At 39.8% G+C, this 22,213-nt stretch overlaps 1 protein-coding gene across 1 annotated transcript in view; it reads left to right on the top strand.

Moving 5' to 3' along the window:
- The first annotated feature begins 395 nt into the window (after positions 1-395).
- Positions 396-22,213, top strand: part of LOC125239504 (glutenin, high molecular weight subunit DX5-like) — a 47,258-nt gene continuing 25,440 nt past the window's right edge. The window contains exons 1-10 of the mRNA XM_048147118.1: positions 396-513; positions 2,331-2,429; positions 3,061-3,159; positions 3,983-4,078; positions 5,913-5,991; positions 9,436-9,528; positions 13,635-13,888; positions 14,893-15,213; positions 16,235-16,681; positions 17,673-17,993. Coding sequence (XP_048003075.1) covers positions 396-513; positions 2,331-2,429; positions 3,061-3,159; positions 3,983-4,078; positions 5,913-5,991; positions 9,436-9,528; positions 13,635-13,888; positions 14,893-15,213; positions 16,235-16,681; positions 17,673-17,993 — 1,927 coding nt within the window. The remainder of the gene's footprint in view (positions 514-2,330; positions 2,430-3,060; positions 3,160-3,982; positions 4,079-5,912; positions 5,992-9,435; positions 9,529-13,634; positions 13,889-14,892; positions 15,214-16,234; positions 16,682-17,672; positions 17,994-22,213) is intronic.

Genomic DNA, 22,213 nt, shown 5'->3' with positions numbered 1-22,213 from the left:
CAGTACTCAAAAGAGCTCCGCTCAGAAAAGCGCTGCTTCTGAAGAAAAATCCGGTAAGTCCTTTGATTTCATTCTGGATTTGTCACTAGCACTACATTACGACGACTTTCTTATTAGGTACTCAGGGAATAAAAACTGCGTCATTATTTTCAGCAAATGTAAGGAAAAGTTTACGATTATTTATTGTATTTCCGTTAACTTTTTATAGTTTTTGTACTACCTATCCTGTATCATTTTATGCTTTGTGTTTTGCAAAATAAAGAGTTTATACATACTTTAAAGTTTCTACCTATACCGACGTAGAAAGTTGAATCTTGTACCGAGTTATGTTTAACTTAAAAGTATCGTCTTAGGAGATCAGTTACATATGGTTTACCGTTTATCCCAGTGACTACATGCAGCTCCTTTTTACAGAATCCAGTGCCAGCAAGCAAACCAAAGGAAATGGATCCGTGATCAGTACTCAAAAGAGCTCCGCTCAGAAAAAGAGCGCTGCTTCTGAAGAAAAATCCGGTAAGTCCTTTGATTTCATTCTGGATTTGTCACTAGCACTACATTACGACGACTTTCTTATTAGGTACTCAGGGAATAAAAACTGCGTCATTATTTTCAGCAAATGTAAGGAAAAGTTTACGATTATTTATTTTATTTCCGTTAACTTTTTATAGTTTTTGTACTACCTATCCTGTATCATTTTATGCTTTGTGTTTTGCAAAATAAAGAGTTTATACATACTTTTAAAGTGCCTCCCTATACCGTCCTCGAAAGTTGATTTGTCCCAGTGACTACACACAGCTAGTTTTTACAGAATCCAGTGCCAGCAAGCAAACCAAAGGAAATGGATCCGTGATCAGTACTCAAAAGAGCTCCGCTCAGAAAAATAGCGCTGCTTCTGAAGAAAAATCCGGTAAGTCCTTTTGATTTCATTCTGGATTTGTCACTAGCACTACATTACGACGACTTTCTTATTAGGTACTCAGGGAATAAAAACTGCGTCATTATTTTCAGCAAATGTAAGGAAAAGTTTACGATTATTTATTTTATTTCCGTTAACTTTTTATAGTTTTTGTACTACCTATCCTGTATCATTTTATGCTTTGTGTTTTGCAAAATAAAGAGTTTATACATACTTTTAAAGTGCCTCCCTATACCGTCCTCGAAAGTTGATTTGTCCCAGTGACTACATACAGCTAGTTTTTACAGAATCCAGTGCCAGCAAGCAAACCAAAGGAAATGGATCCGTGATCAGTTCTCAGAAGAGCTCATCTCAGAAAAAGAGCGCTGCTTCTGAACAAAAATCCGGTAAGCACAATTTTCATGCCTGATTTTATTTCGAGTCGATTCTACGGAAAGTTCATTTATTTATTGAATCTTTATTGCACAGTGAAAATTGTACAAAAGGCGAACTTAATGCCTGAAAATCCTGAAATCATTCTTTATCAGCTAACTTTTGGGACAAACAGCGAAATCTATAAGAGCAGGAAATACAGCAATGACGAGAAATAGAATACTTACTAAGTAAACATACTTATACTATAATAAAACATATCCATGCTAATATTATAAATGGGAAAGTGTGTGTATCTGTTTGTCCGTCTTTCACGGCAAAACGGAGCGACCATTTGACGTGATTTTGACATAGGCTATTTGGTCTCTCTCTAACCCCTCACTTCCCAAAAATGGGTAGCAAAAGTTTGTATGTAGCAATCCGCAATTTTTAGGGTTCCGTAGTCAACTAGGAACCCTTATAGTTTCGCCATGTCTGTCTGTCCGTCCGTCCGTCCGTCCGTCCGTCCGTCCGTCCGTCCGCGGATAATCTCAGTAACTGTAAGCACTAGAAAGCTGAAATTTGGTACCAATATGTATATCAATCACGCCAACAAAGTGCAAAAATAAAAAATTGAAAAAAAATGTTTTATTAGGGTACCCCCCCTACATGTAAAGTGGGGGCTGATTTTTTTTTTCATTCCAACCCTAACGTGTGATATATTGTTAGATAGGTATTTAAAAATGAATAAGGGTTTACTAAGATCGTTTTTTGATAATACTAATATTTTCGGAAATAATCGCTCCTAAAGGAAAAAAAAGGTGCGTCCCCCCCCTCTAACTTTTGAATCATATGTTTAAAAAATATGAAAAAAATCACAAAAGTAGAACTTTATAAAGACTTTCTAGGAAAATTGTTTTGAACTTGATAGGTTCAGTAGTTTTTGAGAAAAATACGGAAAACTACGGAACCCTACACTGAGCGTGGCCCGACACGCTCTTGGCCGGTTTTAAATGTTTTCATACACTTTAAGATTTGTAGTTACCTGCATCTCATGTTACAGAGTCCAGCGAGAGCAAGCAGACCAAAGGAAACGGATCTGTGATCAGTTCTCAGAAGAGCTCTGCTGAAAAGAAGAGTGCTGCTTCTCAACAAAATTCCGGTAAGTCTTAATTCATAATTGTTATGCTGTAATATGGCAATTAACCGTATCGTAGGTATACGATACCTATACAGAGTGGGGCCTGTAACAAAGGCGAAGAATTGAACTGTAGGCTATTCTCCTTATCATCAACATTTGTTCAGTGACTTTTAAAAATTATGAAGTCTTTAAATTTTTTATTTTTCATACAAAATAAATATTAGCTTCAATGTACGCCATTATTGTTGTCATTGACGTTGTCTGTCACACTTTAGACTTAACAGAATTCACAATACATTACCTCTTAGAAAATACATTCAATGGTGATAAAAATCAAAATACAAGTTATTTTTAAAAGTCACCGAACAAATGTTGATCAGTATAAGGAGAATAGCCTAGAGTTCAATTCTTCGCCTCTGTTACAGGCCCCACTCTGTATACCTACATATACATATTTTATCGATACATTATAGAGCACAGCATAACATATCAAATAAGATTCAAAGTAGAGAGTAATATTCAACTAAACAACGGGTGGTCTTATCGCTAAAGAGTATCTCTTTTGGATAACTTATGTTGTAGTGAAATACAAGTTCTGATAAAATGGTTCTTTTTATCTGAATACCTTCTTATTCCATGTCGTCTTGTGTAGAATCCTCGAACATCGTCAAGCAAGACAAGAATGGCAGCAAGGTGACCAAAAAGAGCAGCAAGTCAAGCCAGAACAGTGGTCAGTCTCAGGAGAAATCTGGTAAGAATCGATACAAAAGTAATATATTAGAGGTATAGACAATCATGCAAATCGTGTCACTAAAAAAGGCGCAAAAATTAAATTTTCTACGGGAAACAAACCTTCGCCCCAACATTTTCAATCATTACTAGGTATTTACTACATTTTCAAACATTTAAGGCCCACTTGCACCAAACACAAGGTTAGTGGGCTGTCATCTGTCAAATTCCATATAAAATGGTGGGTTAACCCTCCATTTTCGTTGGTGCAAGTGGCCCTAAGTGTTATTTAGACGGACGCGCCTTCTGAAGACAACTGGCTGGTAAGCTGTGGTACTTAAGCCATAATATATTTTTCTAATTTTCCACCTTTTTTTAGTGTCAAGATTTAGTTGACCGTCTTTAACCGTCATAAGCGCTGGTAGCGGTAAACGCGTGCGTCTTTCGATCCGGAGGTCGCGGGTTCGAACCCCGGCTCGTACCAATGAGTTTTTCGGAACTTATGTGCGAAATGTCATTCGATATTTTCCAGCCGCTTTTCGGTGAAGGAAAACATCGTGAGGAAACCGGACTAATTCCAATAAGGCCTAGTTACCCTTTGGGTTGGAAGGTCAGATGGCAGTCGCTTTCGTAAAACTGGTGCCTACGCCAAATCTTGGGATTAGTAGTCACATCGGACCCCAGGCTCCCATGAGCCGTGGCAGATGCCGGGGTAACGCAAGGAGGATGATGATTTGGTTGACCGTCTTTATATATACATATATATTGGTTTGTTTATTGTGGAATGTGGACGTGGCCATTATTATTTAATATTTATTTAAGTATATTGTTATATATTCCCGTAGATCAGTCCAAATGGTCCATCAATAACGAGAAGACAGGCGAGACCGACGTGGAAGAGAGCCAGAAAAGACAAAAATCACAATCTCAGCAAAGCAGCCGTGAGTTTTTTTTTTCTAGTGTATATTTGAAAAATTGTAATTGATATAAATAATGTAAATAAATAATTGTAAATACCTTATAAACCTAATAAATAAAAAATAAATAAATATTGGGGACACCTTACACAGATCAACTTAGCCCCAAACTAAGCAAAACTTGTACTATGAGTGCTAAGCGACGATATACATACTTAAATAGATAAATACATACTTATATACATGTACTTTATGCAAATAAACAATCTGAATATCCAACAATCTTACTTAGGAACTTAAGGGGACACAAAAACAAGGACAACATACAAGGTTTTCATCGATTTTTGACAAGTTTTCAGTTGAAAGTCCTAAATTTGCACTACAGATAGAATTATAAGACAAACGGTCATCGGTTCTTCAATCTTTTATCTCTCTACGTAAGAGGCATATTTTGAAAAAAAAAAAAAAGAATTACTATCTATTATGAATTTTTGAAACATGGTCAAAGGCCGGCAACAGACGAGTCTTAATTTTCATAATCTTAAAAAAAAATTGTATGCAAACTGACAGTTTGAACTATCAGTTTGCATACAATTTTGTTTTAAGATTATGAATTTTTAAGACTGTCTGTTGCCGGCCTAAAACAACACTTTTATCGAAATTTGAATTTAGTGAAGTCTTACATACATGAAATCGACATGTTTGAATTCCTTTGATTTTTCTAAAAATTCAAGAGAGACTTTTATTTTAAACTGATTAAAACAATGATCAAAAAAACAGCTTTTGACGCTAAAATTGTTCAAGTTTGATGCCAAATATATCAGAAACAATGAGCTGTGAAGTAATTTTGAGATGATTTTGTTTAAAGATGTTGCTGTTAATATGTTATCATATTAATGCTGTTAATATGCTTTAGAAACTATCATAATGTCAATGGATTCAAATCGAAGGTCATTGGCGCAGGGAATCCCCTTAATCGCGTACAACTACATTTTTAAACTAACTTCCGTTTTTATATCGCGACTGCTGCAACATGTTTCGGGTCATTCAGGAGACCCGTCCTCAGGCCTGAGTGCTCGCGGCGGCTAGTCTGCACTGCCACTTTGCTTATATTGATTAAATATTCGGATAGGAAATCTCACGAAAGTTTAACGTCTACACCCTGTTTTTATTGAATTCCGTTAACTTTAAGGGAAGATTCTTTAGTTCAAATAAAATCAATTTCTCTAAGAAACTAGCCTCTTAACTCTTACGGTTATCGAATTATTAAAAAAAATAATTTAATTACTGAACACGTGTGTGGCATCCCTTACCACTTCCTAATGTTTATTTGTTTTGACATGTGCCGTAAAATACTTGGCAATGACTTTAATGTTATGATTAAGGTCCTCTCACACTAATCAATCCATTTATTATGTATGGAAACTAAAAAATTTTTTTTTTCGAATTTAACAAAAAGCGATATACAGGGTGGTTCCTGATGATGAACCTAACTGCGTGTCGAATTTAACGGAAAACCAAAAAAGCACGGTGTATAACTTCCAACGTTTTGGGGACGTCGTTATCGTCGTGGTCTCAGGAGTTTTCCGATTTAGAAGTTATCCATACTACTTAATATTATAAATGGGAAAGTGTGTGTGTCTGTTTGTTTGTCCGTCCTTCGCGGCAAAACGGAGCGACGAGTTGTCGTGATATTTTAAGTGGATATAGTTGAATGGATGGAGAGTGGCATAGGCTACTTTTTGTCTCTTTCTAACACGAGCGAAGCCGCGGGCAAAAGCTAGTTTGCTATAATTGTGAAAGTTTAAACCAGTGGATCTTACTTGAAACATTGTTTAATTTGATATTTTGCTTTCAGAATCTTCTGAGAGCTCCGAAACTGTGGAGAAGGGACTTGACAAGGGCAACTCTGACGAAGCTGATGTAGATTTTGGTAGGTGACACTTTGGCATATTACCAGGAATAATGCTAGCAGAATGTTTTTTTTTTTTTTATGTCTACTTATTGACATTGGCAGGTTATAGCTAGACAAAGAACTGAACTGGAAAAGACACGTCGAACTGACCACAGCCAAGGCACTTAGAGTGTTTGGAATGTGCAGGTCAGCTTACGGCAAAACATGGGGTTTAAACCCAAATAAGGTACTAAGGTGGATCTACACCATGATGGTGAGACCTATAATCCTGTACGGAAGCCTGGCCTGGTGGCCAAGGACATTACTGAGCACATGCAAGGATGTCCTCATGAAGGTACAAAGGACAGCATGCATGGCTATAACGGGTGCGTTCAGAACGACACCAACAGCAGCATTGGAGGTACTATTGGATCTCCCGCCGCTACATCTAGTGATACAGTCTGAGGCACTGAAATCGCTACACCGGCTGGCTTTAACAGGCCTCTGGAGCGATAGCATGCTGAAGACTAAACACACAAGCATGGAATACAACAATTCTATGGGAAGGCTGATGAGTATGGGCTGCGACAAAATGCAACCGAAATTCATCTTCCACAAAAACTTCAAAACCAAAGTCCATACTAGAGCCGAATGGAAGGAGGGTCTGGAGACACCCACCCCTGATGACAACACCATCATCTGGTATACAGACGGGTCCAAGATGGCATCTGGTATGGGCGCAGGCATTTATGCAAATGACTACAGTGGTAGTATCAGCATGGGCAATTATGCCACGGTCTTCCAAGCCGAGACATATGCAATAATTGCCTGTGTACATGAGAATATAGTTAGACAAATCCAAGGTAAGACTATCTATATACTCAGCGACAGTCAAGCGGCACTCAAAGCCTTCACATCGCCCAGAGTTACCTCTAGACTGGTATTAAACGGCATCCAAGCTCTTAACAAGCTTGGAAGGCAAAACAAGGTGCAACTGGTATGGATACCGGGGCACGAAGGCTTCATTGGCAATGAAAACGCTGATGAACTTGCCAAGGCCGGATCTGAAGACAACTTCATAGGTCCGGAACCTTATGTGGGCCTTTCACAAGGAACCATCAGAACGGCTATGAAAGACCAAACAAAGGCTAGTCACCAAAAAGAGTGGGATGCCCTGGTTGGTCTGAAGCATTCAAAGCTCTTTATGCAGAGGGTAGACTCTGGATGGAGCAAAAAGCTTGGGAAGCTAGGCAAAAGACAACTCCAAATTATAACGGGGGTGTTCACAGGCCATTACGGGGTCAAAGGAATTTTGGCCAAGATGGGACACGCCGACAACACTGATTGTCGCATGTGTGACGAAGAGGAAGAGACCGTCAAACATTTAATGTGTGAATGTCACGCCCTCGCCAGACAAAGAATGAAGAACTTTGGAACAGGCTACCTGGCACCGAAGGACTTCAGAGAGCTACCCATGAGCCTCATCATCCGATACGTGGAGATGGTCGAGAAGCTCCTGAATAGCTGAAGGATCTTAGGATCGTAAGGGGTAATTGCACAAAAGATCCCGATGGGTCGAAGTGTATCCGTAAGGGCCCCCGCAGATTTAAGATAAGAAGATAAGATGGAGTCAAAATGGAGATTAAAAAGGTATACCTTACACACCAAAATACACAAGCCTTAAAATAACTTTACATTAATTGGAATTTGATATGAATACTTATTTAGTACCTAACCCATATTTTAGAAAGACTTTATTTAAAAAAAATATTTTTTTCCCCTCACTAGCTCGGAAACACGTGTTTTGTCCTTTAATACCAGCGGGTAAAAACGCATTTTATCCACTAGTGGGTAAAGTAATTTGACCTTGAATAAAGTCAAATTAACTGCTTTAAAATTGATAAAAGTAGGTGAATCTAGTAATAAAGATGATTTTCCACCTGTGGAACTACTGGAAGCAGTGATAAACGCATTTTTGCGTTGTAGTTTCCTCGCTATAGTGAGGGGAAAAGTTTTGTGTTACACTCGGGTGCAAATGTATTTTACTTCTCGTGTGTTAAAAAACTCGCAAGTTCAGGATTCTATTCTCGAACCACTCGCTTCGCTCGCTCGCTTTCACTTGCTCGTTTTTCAATTACACACTCGGCGTTAAAATACAACTTTGCCTCCTTGTATAACAAATAACTATTAAACTTTTTACAGCAAAACACCAGCTGATCGACATAAAACTGCCGCGTAAGTATAAAAAAACACACAACTACCTACTATAATTATAATTAAATAAATTTTATCTGAATCTTAAGTGAGTTTCAAAAGTATAAAGTCGATTTATTCACATCCATGGTCATATTTAAGAATCAAAAGTAGGTAAATAGGGGCAAGGGTGAACAGGCACCTTCTGTGCGAGCTCGCTCCATCCTGTTGCCATGAGTAATAAGTACTCGAAGTAAAAAAAATATAGTAAAAAAATCATAATATTGGTAAATAAATATGGTATTCATATCAAATTCACAGACGACGAAGAATACGACATTATTACTGAGGAAGAGGATGACATTGTTGTCATGAAACTTGTGCCGCGCTCCAAGACTGAGTGTAAGTGGATATCATACAAAATACATAATAATATACTATATAATAAGTATTACGTTACATAACGCATCCACAAACCACTAAAATAGTCTACGTAAACTTTATTTTACTTATGGATACCATTGTCGCCCGTAAGCAAATAATCTAACGAAAAATAATGAAAAGTTTTACTCTAACGCTACGAGAATTTATCCTTTGATTTTGACAAGCTATAGTCTGAATTATTCATCCTTTTTTTGGCATCTAGAGTCCTCCACGATGGCTAAACAAGGGGCGGCAGTTCCAATCATTATTTATTTATTCAACTCAAAAAGTAAAAAAAAAAACAATTATGCGTTAAAACGGCCGATCGCCAAGGGAAAGGGCCGTCATAGGTACATAAAGTTGGTCAAGAATTTCAGCACAGCATATCCTTCACTGATGTCGCTATGGGTTAGAATGGTTAGATAATAAATGGTGTGGGCGATGGACTAGCAACTATTAGGGCCGTTTGCATCAAAGCGTCTGTCACCGTTAAAGCGTTCGTTAAATTTTATCGTATGGGAAGTTCCATAGACTTCTGCTGCGTGACGATGATGTGTCTGTTAAATGTGGTTGATGAAACTGGCCCTTAGTCACTGTAAATATCACGATTTCATTGTCTTTCAATCCCTCAATAGTGGCACTGAAACTTGAACTGCCGGCGTATCATGCTTACAATTTTATCACTTGTCCACGTGGATAAGACAACTGTCACTCTCACACTGACATACTTGCCAAAGCGTGACGGATGCTTTATCCACGTGGATAAGTGATAAAATTGGAATCATAATACGCCGGCTGAACAGTTTCATGTGCTCTGTCTAGGCGTTTTTATAAGACGGCCGAGAGTTTTGTATGTATGATTCGATTGCAGGGTACCGCAGAACTCACCAATCTTCCAGCAGCTCTTCCAGCAGTTCTTCAAGCAGCTCTTCATCAGATTACAGCAAACACTCGCACCAAAAAGGTAAGTTCGTAAATAAGACAAGAAGATATTTGTTTAAGTACCTAAAACTAGCAATGTGTACAAGTTGCAGAATGCAGAACCTTTTCATAATTTCCATTAAATTACATTCATACATACAAGCACGCCTGTTTCCCATTGGGGTAGGCAGATATCACGGATTCTCATTTACTACGATCCTGATAAACCACTTTAGCTTCAAACACTTTCATAACGTTTCTCATACACGCTCGTCGGTTGCGAGTACTTCTGACCTGGCCTTTTTGCAATATTTCCCCGATTTGGTCGAGAAAAGTTCGCCTAGGTCTTCCACTTCCAACTGACGCTTCCACTCTTCCACTCTTTTTGCGTTTCTTCGTTAATCTCCTCTCATCCATTCTCTCTACATGCCCGAACCACTTCAACATACCCATCTCAATCTTTGTCACCACATCTACATCCACTCCACACTTCTCTTATCACGCTATTTCTGGTCTCATCAGTCAACTACACACCACTCATGCTTCTTAACGCTCTCATTTCCATGGCATCCATAAATTAGTGGAAATATACATGAGAAAGTTCGGAATGCTCCATACGCCCCCCCCCCCCCAATTTAGGTAAGTGGGGGGGGGGGGGGGTTAGAAAGTAGCCTATGTCACTCTCCACTACTTCAACTATCTCCACTTAAAAAAATCACGTCAAATCGTAGCTCCGTTTTGCCATGAAAGACGGACAAACAAACAGACACACACACTTTCCCATTTATAATATTAAGTAGTATAGATATTCACAACAATTGGCGATCGCTTCATTTGACTTTTGAGTTACATACTGGAAACTCATCAAATGCCGCAGAAATTAACCCTAAAGCTTGGCAATACATGTGCGAAGAACTTTCCATGAGAACATGCTCAGTTTTGGGATCCTTTCTTCGGTGCATTGCTAGGTAAAACCAATAAATAACATTTTTGATAAACATAAAACTAACAATAACGAATATTGTCTTCGGTTACCGCGATAGTTACTCATGAAATAAAACTATAGAAACGGATTAAATCGCGTATAATGAATTTAAAATACATCCCGACGTTTCGAACTCTTTACAGCGTTCGTGGTCAACGGGTGACTGAGGCAAAATTAAAATGTGCAAAAGCTACCCACTTACAAGAAATATTAACGAACCATGACCACAAATAATATAGATTTCTAAGGCAGGTTCACACACTATTAATAAAGCCAGTTATACAATATTCAAAAAATTTTACCATTACTCTGTTAAAAAATAATTAACCAATTAATCTACACAAAATTGACAAAGAAACAAACTGCAAATGTCCAACACCATACAACACAAATGCCTCACAGCCTTCGTCGTGCTTGTTCCATTATCAGATGTACTACTGGATCCCAAGCCGGTGGTAAAGTAAAGCCATCCTCTCTATTAAAGTTTGGATATTTCTTGATCTCAATGGCCTCTCGCAACATTCTGGGTATATATCGCTTCTCCTTAGCGAGAACCAGAGGCTTGTCAAACTTTATAGCATGATTGACTTTATCCATGACATGTTCAGAGACTGCAGACCTTTGCCGACGGTGCTTGACATCCGCTATGTGTTCCTTCACCCGTGTGGAAATGCTTCGTTTCGTCTGTCCCACATATGACAGCCCGCACTCACAGTCTAGCCTGTACACTCCCGCGCTTTGTAGAGGAGTTTGACATTTCACAGGCCTCAGGAATTGGGACATCTTCTTCATAGGCTTGAAATAAGTTTTAATAGAAGCCCGTTTCAAGATGTGGCTGATCCTATCTGTGACCCCTCTAACAAAGGGGAGAATTGCAGGCCGGCGCTCGACTGTAGGGATCTTCAAACGGGCCTTCTGCTTGACACGCGGTATCTTGAGCTTGTTTGCCAACAGCGCCTGCCTGGCATGTCGAAGCTCCGCGGTCAAATGTTGGTCGTCACATATCCTTTGGGCTCTCTGAAACAAAGATTTGCCTACAGTAGCTAGTTGACTGGGATGGTGGTGGGATTTGCCATTTAAGTACCTATCAGTATGAGTAGGTTTTCTATACACAGTGCGACCTAAGCTATTATCAGGATTCCTCAAAATGAGAACATCCAAGAAGGGAAGAGAACAGTCTTTCTCCAATTCCATAGTAAATTGTATTTTACTATGGATAGAATTTAAATGGTCTAAGAAAGTTGAAACATTACTTTTAGGAAGTATAGTAAAAGTGTCATCTACGTATCTTTTAAATATCTTCGGCTGGACGGCAGCCAATGAAAGCGCTCTCTCCTCAAAGTCCTCCATGAAGATGTCGGCGACTACTGGAGACACCGGAGACCCCATTGCCACGCCGTCCACTTGAAGGTAGAATTCACCATTCCATAGCAAGTAGCCTGATGTGAGGCAATGTTCCAACAACTTGGCGTAGTTCTCAGACATGTTCTGCTGTCTCAACCTCTTCTTGACAATTTCAATGCAGTCTTTCACCGGTAGATTCGTAAATAGCGACTGAACATCAAAACTGACCATGATTTCATCATCAGTTAATGTGAGATCTCTAATTTCAGTAATGTTTCAACTTTCTTAGACCATTTAAATTCTATCCATAGTAAAATACAATTTACTATGGAATTGGAGAAAGACTGTTCTCTTCCCTTCTTGGATGTTCTCATTTTGAGGAATCCTGATAATAGCTTAGGTCGCACTGTGTATAGAAAACCTACTCATACTGATAGGTACTTAAATGGCAAATCCCACCACCATCCCAGTCAACTAGCTACTGTAGGCAAATCTTTGTTTCAGAGAGCCCAAAGGATATGTGACGACCAACATTTGACCGCGGAGCTTCGACATGCCAGGCAGGCGCTGTTGGCAAACAAGCTCAAGATACCGCGTGTCAAGCAGAAGGCCCGTTTGAAGATCCCTACAGTCGAGCGCCGGCCTGCAATTCTCCCCTTTGTTAGAGGGGTCACAGATAGGATCAGCCACATCTTGAAACGGGCTTCTATTAAAACTTATTTCAAGCCTATGAAGAAGATGTCCCAATTCCTGAGGCCTGTGAAATGTCAAACTCCTCTACAAAGCGCGGGAGTGTACAGGCTAGACTGTGAGTGCGGGCTGTCATATGTGGGACAGACGAAACGAAGCATTTACACACGGGTGAAGGAACACATAGCGGATGTCAAGCACCGTCGGCAAAGGTCTGCAGTCTCTGAACATGTCATGGATAAAGTCAATCATGCTATAAAGTTTGACAAGCCTCTGGTTGTCGCTAAGGAGAAGCGATATATACCCAGAATGTTGCGAGAGGCCATTGAGATCAAGAAATATCAAACTTTAATAGAGAGGATGGCTTTACTTTACCACCGGCTTGGGATCCAGTAGTACATCTGATAATGGAACAAGCACGACGAAGGCTGTGAGGCATTTGTGTTGTATGGTGTTGGACATTTGCAGTTTGTTTCTTTGTCAATTTTGTGTAGATTAATTGGTTAATTATTTTTTAACAGAGTAATGGTAAAAATTTTTGAATATTGTATAACTGGCTTTATTAATAGTGTGTGAACCTGCCTTAGAAATCTATATTATTTGTGGTCATGGTTCGTTAATATTTCTTGTAAGTGGGTAGCTTTTGCACATTTTAATTTTGCCTCAGTCACCCGTTGACCACGAACGCTGTAAAGAGTTCGAAACGTCGGGATGTATTTTAAATTCATTATACGCGATTTAATCCGTTTCTATAGTTCTAACAATAACGATTTTTCTTTAACTGCATTCGCATTTATAAAATTCTCCTTTCTGTTTCGTAGAGTGATTAGATTTTTACATTGAGTTTAATCATCTTCTCACCCATAACGCTCAGGACACCAAGGAGGAAAGCCACAACATCCACAACAGCCGCAGCAACCACAACAGCCACAACAGCCGCAGCAACCACAGAATCCACAACAGCCGCAGCAACCACAACAGCCGCAGCAACCACAACATCCACAACAGCCGCAGCAACCACAACAGCCACAACAGCCGCAGCAGCCACAGAATCCACAACAGCCGCAGCAACCACCACAACAGCCACAGCAACCACAACAGCCACAGCAACCACAACATCCACAACAGCCGCAGCAACCACAACAGCCGCAGCAACCACAACAGCCGCAGCAACCACAACAGCCACAGCAACCACAACAGCCGCAGCAACCACAACATCCACAACAGCCGCAGCAACCACAACAGCCGCAGCAACCTGGACAACCAGGCCAGCCAGGACAACCAGGACAACCTGGACAACCAGGCCATCCAGGACAACCGGGACAGCCAGGACAACCGGGACAGCCAGGACAACCAGGACCGCATCCACATAAACCTCTGCCAGGTAAAGAAAAGATAAATCCTTAATCAATATCCGAGAATTTGACAACCGTACAGACTTTTGGTAGATCTCACAGCTTTGTTGACGCCATCGCCATACAATGAAGTAAAATGGTGCCAGAGATTTTTTTTAACTTTTGGGGGATTATTTAACTATGTATATGTCCATCCAATACAAGTCACCTAAGGTTTCTCCTTAAGTACGAGTATCATTACCTAGATGGCATTAAACGACTTTGACCACCCTTTGACTCTGGTCATGAACGATTAACGGTTAGTTTTCTTTTAACATATTAACCGGGAGTCGGGATATACACGTGTATATAATTGGATGGTGATACGCAATAATGTGTCATCCCATCCCACATGAATTTTGGAATAAAAAGTCAAGTTTAATCGTCAATATTTTGAGTTGACATCTTATTGCAAAATGGAATAACAAAAAATTGTTGCGAATCAGCATCCATACGTAGAACGTGATTAGTGCACGTTGGTAACCCGGCATGGAGGCACGGTACGGTGTATCGTGTGGTCGAAAGCATGACACTTGGCATAAAATACATATAGCTTTGACGTTTATATAAGAATGTATAGAAGTAGAAACACGCCGATATTTATTATATTTTCGGAAATAATCGCTCCTAAAGTAAAAAATATATGTGCCCCCCCTCTGGCTAACTTTTGAACCATAAGTTTTAAAAATTTGAAAAAAATTACAAAAGTAGAACTTTATAAAGACTTTCCAGGAAAATTATTTTGAACTTGATAGGTTGAACAGTTTTTGAAGAAAATACAGGAAACTACGGAATCCTACACTGAACGTGGCCCGACACGCTCTTGGCCGGTTTTTTGTTTCTGGATCAGTCCTGATATTTCCACGCAGTCGCTTGCATCATGGTCTGTTACCATCAGTCAATATGAATTAAATCAAGACTCAAGTCAATCTGAGTAAGAATGTCCTAAGCTATAATATTAATTTTATTTAATCTTCCCACCCGTACCATTCAGGACATCATGGACATCACGGTGGAGACCATGGAGGAAAGCCACACAAACCAGGCAAGCCAGTAAAACCTGGTCAGCCAGGACAACCAGGAAAACCTGGACAACCGGGACAGCCAGGACAGCCACAACAACCGGGACAACCACAGCAGCCACAACAGCCGCAGCAACCACAACAGCCGCAGCAACCACAACAGCCGCAGCAACCTGGACAACCAGGCCAGCCAGGACAACCAGGACAACCTGGACAACCAGGCCATCCAGGACAACCGGGACAGCCAGGACAACCGGGACAACCAGGACCGCATCCACATAAACCTCTGCCAGGTAAAGAAAAGATAAATCCTTAATCAATATCCGAGAATTTGACAACCGTACAGACTTTTGGTAGATCTCACAGCTTTGTTGACGCCATCGCCATACAATGAAGTAAAATGGTGCCAGAGATTTTTTTTTTAACTTTTGGGGGATTATTTAACTATGTATATGTCCATCCAATACAAGTCACCTAAGGTTTCTCCTTAAGTACGAGTATCATTACCTAGATGACATTAAACGACTTTGACCACCCTTTGACTCTGGTCATGAACGATTAACGGTTAGTTTTCTTTTAACATATTAACCGGGAGTCGGGATATACACGTGTATATAATTGGATGGTGATACGCAATAATGTGTCATCCCATCCCACATGAATTTTGGAATAAAAAGTCAAGTTTAATCGTCAATATTTTGAGTTGACATCTTATTGCAAAATGGAATAACAAAAAATTGTTGCGAATCAGCATCCATACGTAGAACGTGATTATTGCACGTTGGTAACCCGGCATGGAGGTACGGTACGGTGTGTCGTGTGGTCGAAAGCATGACACTTGGCATAAAATACATATAGCTTTGAAGTTTATATAAGAATGTATAGAAGTAGAAACACGCCGATATTTATTATATTTTCGGAAATAATCGCTCCTAAAGTAAAAAATATATGTGCCCCCCCCCCCCCCTGGCTAACTTTTGAACCATAAGTTTTAAAAATTACAAAAGTAGAACTTTATAAAGACTTTCCAGGAAAATTATTTTGAACTTGATAGGTTGAACAGTTTTTGAAGAAAATACGGGAAACTACGGAATCCTACACTGAACGTGGCCCGACACGCTCTTGGCCGGTTTTTTGTTTCTGGATCAGTCCTGATATTTCCACGCAGTCGCTTGCATCATGGTCTGTTACCATCAGTCAATATGAATTAAATCAATCTTCTTGAGCTTACCGTGAGACTCAAGTCAATCTGTGTAAGACTAAGAATATCCTATAATATACATTTTATTTAATCTTCCCACCCGTACCATTAAGGACATCATGGACATCACGGTGGAGACCATGGAGGAAAGCCACACAAACCAGGCAAGCCAGTAAAACCTGGTCAGCCAGGACAACCAGGAAAACCTGGACAACCGGGACAGCCAGGACAGCCACAACAACCGGGACAACCACAACAGCCGCAGCAACCTGGACAACCAGGCCAGCCAGGACAACCAGAACAACCTGGACAACCAGGCCAGCCAGGGCAATCGGGACAACCGGGACAACCTGGACAGCCAGAACAGCCACAACAACCGGGACAACCACAGCAGCCACAACAGCCGCAGCAACCACAACAGCCGCAGCAACCTGGACAACCAGGCCAGCCAGGACAACCAGGACAACCTGGACAACCAGGCCATCCAGGACAACCGGGACAGCCAGGACAACCGGGACAGCCAGGACAACCAGGACCGCATCCACATAAACCTCTGCCAGGTAAAGAAAAGATAAATCCTTAATCAATATTCGAGAATTTGACAACCGTACAGACTTTTGGTAGATCTCACAGCTTTGTTGACGCCATCGCCATACAATGAAGTAAAATGGTGCCAGAGATTTTTTTTTTAACTTTTGGGGGATTATTTAACTATGTATATGTCCATCCAATACAAGTCACCTAAGGTTTCTCCTTAAGTACGAGTATCATTACCTAGATGACATTAAACGACTTTGACCACCCTTTGACTCTGGTCATGAACGATTAACGGTTAGTTTTCTTTTAACATATTAACCGGGAGTCGGGATATACACGTGTATATAATTGGATGGTGATACGCAATAATGTGTCATCCCATCCCACATGAATTTTGGAATAAAAAGTCAAGTTTAATCGTCAATATTTTGAGTTGGCATCTTATTGCAAAATGGAATAACAAAAAATTGTTGCGAATCAGCATCCATACGTAGAACGTGATTAGTGCACGTTGGTAACCCGGCATGGAGGTACGGTACGGTGTGTCGTGTGGTGGAAAGCATGACACTCGGCGTAAAATACATATAGCTTTGACGTTTATATAAGAATGTATAGAAGTAGAAACACGCCGATATTTATTATATTTTCGGAAATAATCGCTCCTAAAGTAAAAAATATATGTGCCCCCCCCCCTGGCTAACTTTTGAACCATAAGTTTTAAAAATTACAAAAGTAGAACTTTATAAAGACTTTCCAGGAAAATTATTTTGAACTTGATAGGTTGAACAGTTTTTGAAGAAAATACGGGAAACTACGGAATCCTACACTGAACGTGGCCCGACACGCTCTTGGCCGGTTTTTTGTTTCTGGATCAGTCCTGATATTTCCACGCAGTCGCTTGCATCATGGTCTGTTACGATCAGTCAATATGAATTAAATAAAGACTCAAGTCAATCTGAGTAAGAATGTCCTATAATATTAATTTTATTTAATCTTCCCACCCGTACCATTCAGGACATCATGGACATCACGGTGGAGACCATGGAGGAAAGCCACACAAACCAGGCAAGCCAGTAAAACCTGGTCAGCCAGGACAACCAGGAAAACCTGGACAACCGGGACAGCCAGGACAGCCACAACAACCGGGACAACCACAGCAGCCACAACAGCCGCAGAAACCACAACAGCCGCAGCAACCACAACAGCCGCAGCAACCTGGACAACCAGGCCAGCCAGGACAACCAGGACAACCTGGACAACCAGGCCATCCAGGACAACCGGGACAGCCAGGACAACCGGGACAACCAGGACCGCATCCACATAAACCTCGTCCAGGTAAAGAAAAGATAAATCCTTAATCAATATATAGCTTTGACGTTAATATAAGAATATATATGTATATAAGAATATATATGTCGGCGGCCGAACGAAGAATCCGGCAGATCACGAGATTCCTAGGCATATCGTGAAACGGCGTCAAATCATGATTTGGCTTAGTAACATTCGCCATATCGTTCAAAACTCTCCGTTTAACGATTTGCCCAGTGACGTTTAAGCAGATCATGATATTCCTAGGCATATCATGAAACGCCGCCATTTCGTGATTTCACCAAGTAAAACCCGCTAGTGGCATTTAGGCAGATCATGTGATTCCTAGGCATATCATGATACGCCGCCATATCATTCAATACTTAAGAGCGTTATAACATTTCGGCGTCGGGCGAAATTAGGTATTTTACCCGCCGCGCGAGCCCAATATGCCGACCCTTTCTAGCACGTCTTATCACTCGCTCGCACTACAATAATGGACAAAACAATCTTGATCCTTCCTATGGAATTTTGATAACAACCACAATCTACTATCTCGATATAAACTTTTGATTTCTAATAAACATTATTTTGTACGAAAAGACTAGAATATAGCGCAAAATAATATTAATTACGTTAAAATTTATTTAAAAATTTAAAGTAATAATTATAAACTGTGATCATATTTAAGTAGATCCCATCCCAAATGTTTGCTTTTGTTATATGATAAGTATTAGAGTAAAGTATATATTAATATGATAATAAAATAAGTCAAATATAATTCTAATTACTTCAAGGTGTTACTCAGGGTCTGATGATGGAGTCACCAAAAATCAACTCGCATATTTGAATAACATAAAAAAACGAAGTGGTTCAGTTACATGGGTTTATTGGTACCGGTGACCACCATTTGGCTCCAACATCAGACCCTCAGTACCACCTCTTGTCAAAGGTCTTATTAAGAAGAAGTAAGAACCCAATGAGCCTGATTACTAAATGGTTTAGTTACATGGATCACTGGTACTGGTGACCACCATCTGGCTCCATCACCAGACCCTGAGTACCACCTCTTGTCAAAGGTCTTATTGAGACGATCCCAATGAGCCTAAAGACGATGTGGTTTAGTCATATGGTTCATTGGTACTGGTAACCACCATCTGTCTCCATCATCAGACCCTGAGTACCACTTCTTGTCGACGGTCTTGTTGAGACGATTTCAATGAGCCTACATACGAAGTGGTTTAGTTCCATGGTTCATTGGTACTGGTGACCACCATCTGGTCCCATCATCAGGCCCTGAGTACCACCTCTTGTTAAAGGTCTTATTGAGATGAACCCAATAAGGCTAAACACAAAGTGGTTTAGTCATATGGTTCATTGGTACTGGTGACAACCATCTGTCTCCATCATCAGACCCTGAGTACCACCTCTTGTCAAAGGTCTTGTTGAGACGAACCCAACGAGCCTAAACACGAAGTCGTTTACTTACATGGTTCACTGGTACTGGTGACCACCTTCTGGCTCCATCATCAGATCCCGAGTACCACCTCTTGTCAAAGGTCTTATTGAGACGATCCCATTGAGCCTAAATACGAAGTGGTTTAGTCATATGGTTCATTGGTACTGGTGACCACCATCTGGCTCCATCATCAGACCCTGAGTACCACCTCTTGTCAAAGGTCTTGTTGAGACGAACCCAACGAGCCTAAACACGAAGTCGTTTACTTACATGGTTCACTGGTACTGGTGACCACCTTCTGGCTCGATCATCAGATCCCGAGTACCATCTTGATGTGTCTTATCATCTTGACCGTATTGTAATTTTCGCATATTTATCATCATAACGTTGTAATACTTTAACATTCAAACATAACAAAATATTACAAAAACAAATATTTACGGATCTAGGATCAAATTCGTTGGTCGCTGTTTACACACACACAATGCGAGGATAGCCCGTGTATAAACAAGGCGTCCGACCCACACAACGATAAATATTCTCGACGTTTGCGATGAAAACTCGGAGAGCGAAGCGACATACGTCTCACCTCCTCGAGCTCCGGCGCGGCACTGAAATCGCAGGCGTCCGTCGCCGGTAAAATAGCGACAGGAAGGCTAGTTTTCAAAAAATTGGCAAAAAATCATGATAAAATATTATAACAACAAATGGATAACAGCAATTTAAGCACATTGTGCAGATTATTTATATACTAAAATAACTTCGATAACATGTAGATTTTCGGAGAAATGATCACTTGTTTCGATGTATTTTCAAGACAAAATTGAGTTCGTTTTACTTTCAATTTCTCAATTTCAAAGGATTAAATGATAAATATTGTTTAATGGGCCTAAAGTACAAGATACTAGGAATTTAAATTTACCACATTTATGAGAGTGAGCTTATCAAATTGTACATAATAAGAGCTCCGAAATCTGTGCTTCGCGCGGTTTTTCCTAAACGAGCATCAGAAAAAAAATCATTACTAATTGAAAAAGCTTTTTCTTCCATATGTTTTTTAATGAACCGACAGTTAATTAGATTTTCTAACTGAAACAAGTACTTTTACTGTCTTTTAGTATGAGTAAAGTGTACAATTTTGCCGATAAATATTGTACATTTTACAATATATCGCCTTTTTTTGTCATAGCGCTCTTAAGTAGGGTTCAAAATTGAAGTAAAAAATGCAAAAACCGGCCAAAAGCGTGTCGGGCCACGCTTAGTGTAGGTTTCCGTAGTTTTCCGTATTTTTCTCAAAAACTGCTGAACCTATCAAGTTCAAAACAATTTTCCTAGAAAGTCTTTATAAAGTTCTACTTTTGTGATTTTTTTCATATTTTTTAAACATATGGTTCAAAAGTTAAAGGGGGGGACACACTTTTTTTTCTTTAAGAGCGATTATTTCCGAAAATATTAATATTATCGAAAAACGATTTTAGTAAACCCTTATTCATTTTTAAATACCTATCCAACAATATATCACACGTTGGGGTTGGAATGAAAAAAATAATCAGTCCCCACTTTAGGTACATGTAGGGGGGGGTACCCTAACAAAACATTTTTTTCCACTTTTTATTTTACCACTTTGTCGGCGTGATTAATATCCATAATTACATATTGGTACCAAATTTCAGCTTTCTAGTGCTAACGGTTACTGAGATTATCCGCGGACGGACGGACGGACAGACAGACATGGCGAAACTATAAGGGTTCCTAGTTGACTACGGAACCCTAAAAACCATAATAAAAACAATATTTAATTAAATACTTTGTATTTTACAAATGAAATGAAACGAGACTTGTATACCTAATTGGAACAAATATTAAATTAACCTTTTCAATAATGTTTCCTCTCACTAGCTCGGAAACACGTGTTTTGTCCTTTAATACCAGCGGGTAAAAACGCATTTTATCCAATAGTGGGTAAAGTAATTTGACCTCGAATAAAGTCAAATTAACTGCTTTAAAATCGATAAAAGTAGGTGAATCTAGTAATAAAGATGATTTACCACCTGTGGAACTACTGGAAGCAGTGATAAACGCATTTTTTGCGTTGTAGTTTCCTCGCTATAGTGAGGGGAAAAGTTTTGTGTTACACTCGGGTGCAAATGTATTTTACTTCTCGTGTGTTAAAATACAATTTCACACTCGGCGTTAAAGTACAACTTTGCCCCCTTGTATAACAAATAACTATTGTTAAAACTATCGTGAGACATATTAAATCCATACTAATGGAATGGGAAAGTGTGTGTGTCTGTTTGTTTGTCTGTCTTTTACGACAAAACGGAGCGACGGATTGAGGTGGTTTTTTAAGTGGGGATAGTTGAAGGGATGAAGAATGACGTAGGCTACCCCACTTCCCTAAAATGGGGGGTGGAAGGATGGAGCATGCCGAATATTGGGATTTAACGCGAGCGAAGCCGCGGGCGAAAACTAGTTATTGAATAAAACCATCTCAATGAACTAAAGTGAACTGTAATGAGATATTATAGCCAACACTGAAAAGTCAGCACTTAGTCTGTGGTGTCTTAATTGACAGATTAAAGTCGACGAGTATAAAAAAGCTTCTTTTGCATTGCACATTCTATTTTGAATAACCACACTAGGTATTTTCGGTGCTAAAATAATTTTTCACTCGGTAAACAAATACGGCCGCCATCAGCGCCATCGCGCATACGTTGCACGGATGCAGCACCACCAATGGCCAAGAAATAAACTTTTCTATGAAGTGCCCGCTATAGAGCTAGGA

This window comes from Leguminivora glycinivorella, chromosome 25, assembly GCF_023078275.1.
Source record: "Leguminivora glycinivorella isolate SPB_JAAS2020 chromosome 25, LegGlyc_1.1, whole genome shotgun sequence".
NCBI classification, from domain to species: domain Eukaryota; kingdom Metazoa; phylum Arthropoda; class Insecta; order Lepidoptera; family Tortricidae; genus Leguminivora; species Leguminivora glycinivorella.
Note: the sequence above shows the minus strand (reverse complement) of the source record. Positions and strands in the feature narration are given on the sequence as shown.